Raw genomic sequence first — 1,284 nt, 5'->3', positions numbered from 1 at the left:
TTTTATCACTTTCCATAACTCTGACAGGAATATTCATCACTAAATGTTTTTAATCCCCCAAGATTACAATCAGCATCATAGACATTAACGACAACACCCCAGTCATAGACGAATGCATCCATGAGGTAGAGGTTGCCGAGGATGAGCTCACTGGCTATCACGTTGCAGACGTTAAGGCCAGTGATACCGACATAGGTAAGTGCGCCAAGCAAATTGCAGGGATTGGAATGGGTGTCAGTGTGTGTCTTGAGTCCTGTTGGAAGATTTAGGGACCCATGATAAGCTGGTGGATGATCAGGAAAGCTGATTAACGTTATGAGGAGAGCCAACGCGTCCTTGGGAAACAGTAAGAGAAGCAGATATAAGGAGACGACGTTTTCACAGGTCCTGTCTTGACCTCCTTTGATCTCTAGAGAGCACAGTTTCGCACTTGGCCCGTGGCTTGGTCAAATGGTCATCGTATGGGTCTGTATACTTAACGGGCCATGTGATATGTCTTGGAGATATTTAATCATGGCTTTGAACATGTCTTTCTATACAACGGTGAGCAGTATAGTATGCCTGAGACCATGCTTGAAAGATTCTCAGCCATGTGGCTGGAAACATACCACACAATGCCAGACCAGGGATTAGATAAGTCAAAGGCAGTTCGTGGTCATTCTCTCGCCCTGTCACCTCTTGTCTTGTCCCCTGGGCAGCCCTTACTTCCCGCACCTTTTCTCATACTGTTTCCTTCAGTAAAGTATGTTAATCCATTCCCCTTACCACACGCAATTCCCTATAACTCCCCAAGAGGAATCTATAGGGTATATGTGAAGCTGTTTGATTTCAGGCTGTTCAAATGTCCTAAAACGTAGGGTAGTATTAGTCGGTAATGTTGGCTACTTTTGAATATCTTATATATTATGGTGGGGATATATTAATCTCGTGCATATACCCCTTCGTTCTCACGGTTTCCTTATTCAGTATCAGAATCGGCCATGATACTAGTGATATGGCCTTTAAGACGATTATAATCAATACCGTAATGCAGCATATATTTTCCAAAAACAAAAATAATAGTAAAATACAACTAATACTTTCACCCGCATGTATTTTCCAGGAGCTCACGGTAATGTTAAATATTACCTCTTCAATGACCAGCTCGGCATGCCCTTCGCTGTCAACAACGTAACAGGTGGGTGGGAGAACAAGAGAAAAAGAGAACTGGGGGAAAAGACCGTGTAATATGGGACGATTTCGGATGAGAAAAGAAATCGGTGATGGTTGGTGGGAAATCTAGGT

At 43.1% G+C, this 1,284-nt stretch overlaps 1 protein-coding gene across 1 annotated transcript in view; it reads left to right on the top strand.

Annotated features, from left to right (window-relative positions):
* The window catches only part of LOC119586660 (protocadherin Fat 1-like), a 14,684-nt gene that overhangs the window by 10,968 nt on the left and 2,432 nt on the right, over positions 1-1,284 (top strand). The window contains exons 10-11 of the mRNA XM_037935399.1: positions 63-195; positions 1,103-1,177. Of these exons, the coding sequence (XP_037791327.1) occupies positions 63-195; positions 1,103-1,177 (208 nt within the window). The remainder of the gene's footprint in view (positions 1-62; positions 196-1,102; positions 1,178-1,284) is intronic.

This window comes from Penaeus monodon, chromosome 21 (assembly GCF_015228065.2).
Source record: "Penaeus monodon isolate SGIC_2016 chromosome 21, NSTDA_Pmon_1, whole genome shotgun sequence".
Taxonomy (NCBI): domain Eukaryota; kingdom Metazoa; phylum Arthropoda; class Malacostraca; order Decapoda; family Penaeidae; genus Penaeus; species Penaeus monodon.
The sequence above is the reverse complement of the archived record's forward strand: the minus strand, read 5'-3'. Positions and strand labels throughout refer to the sequence as shown.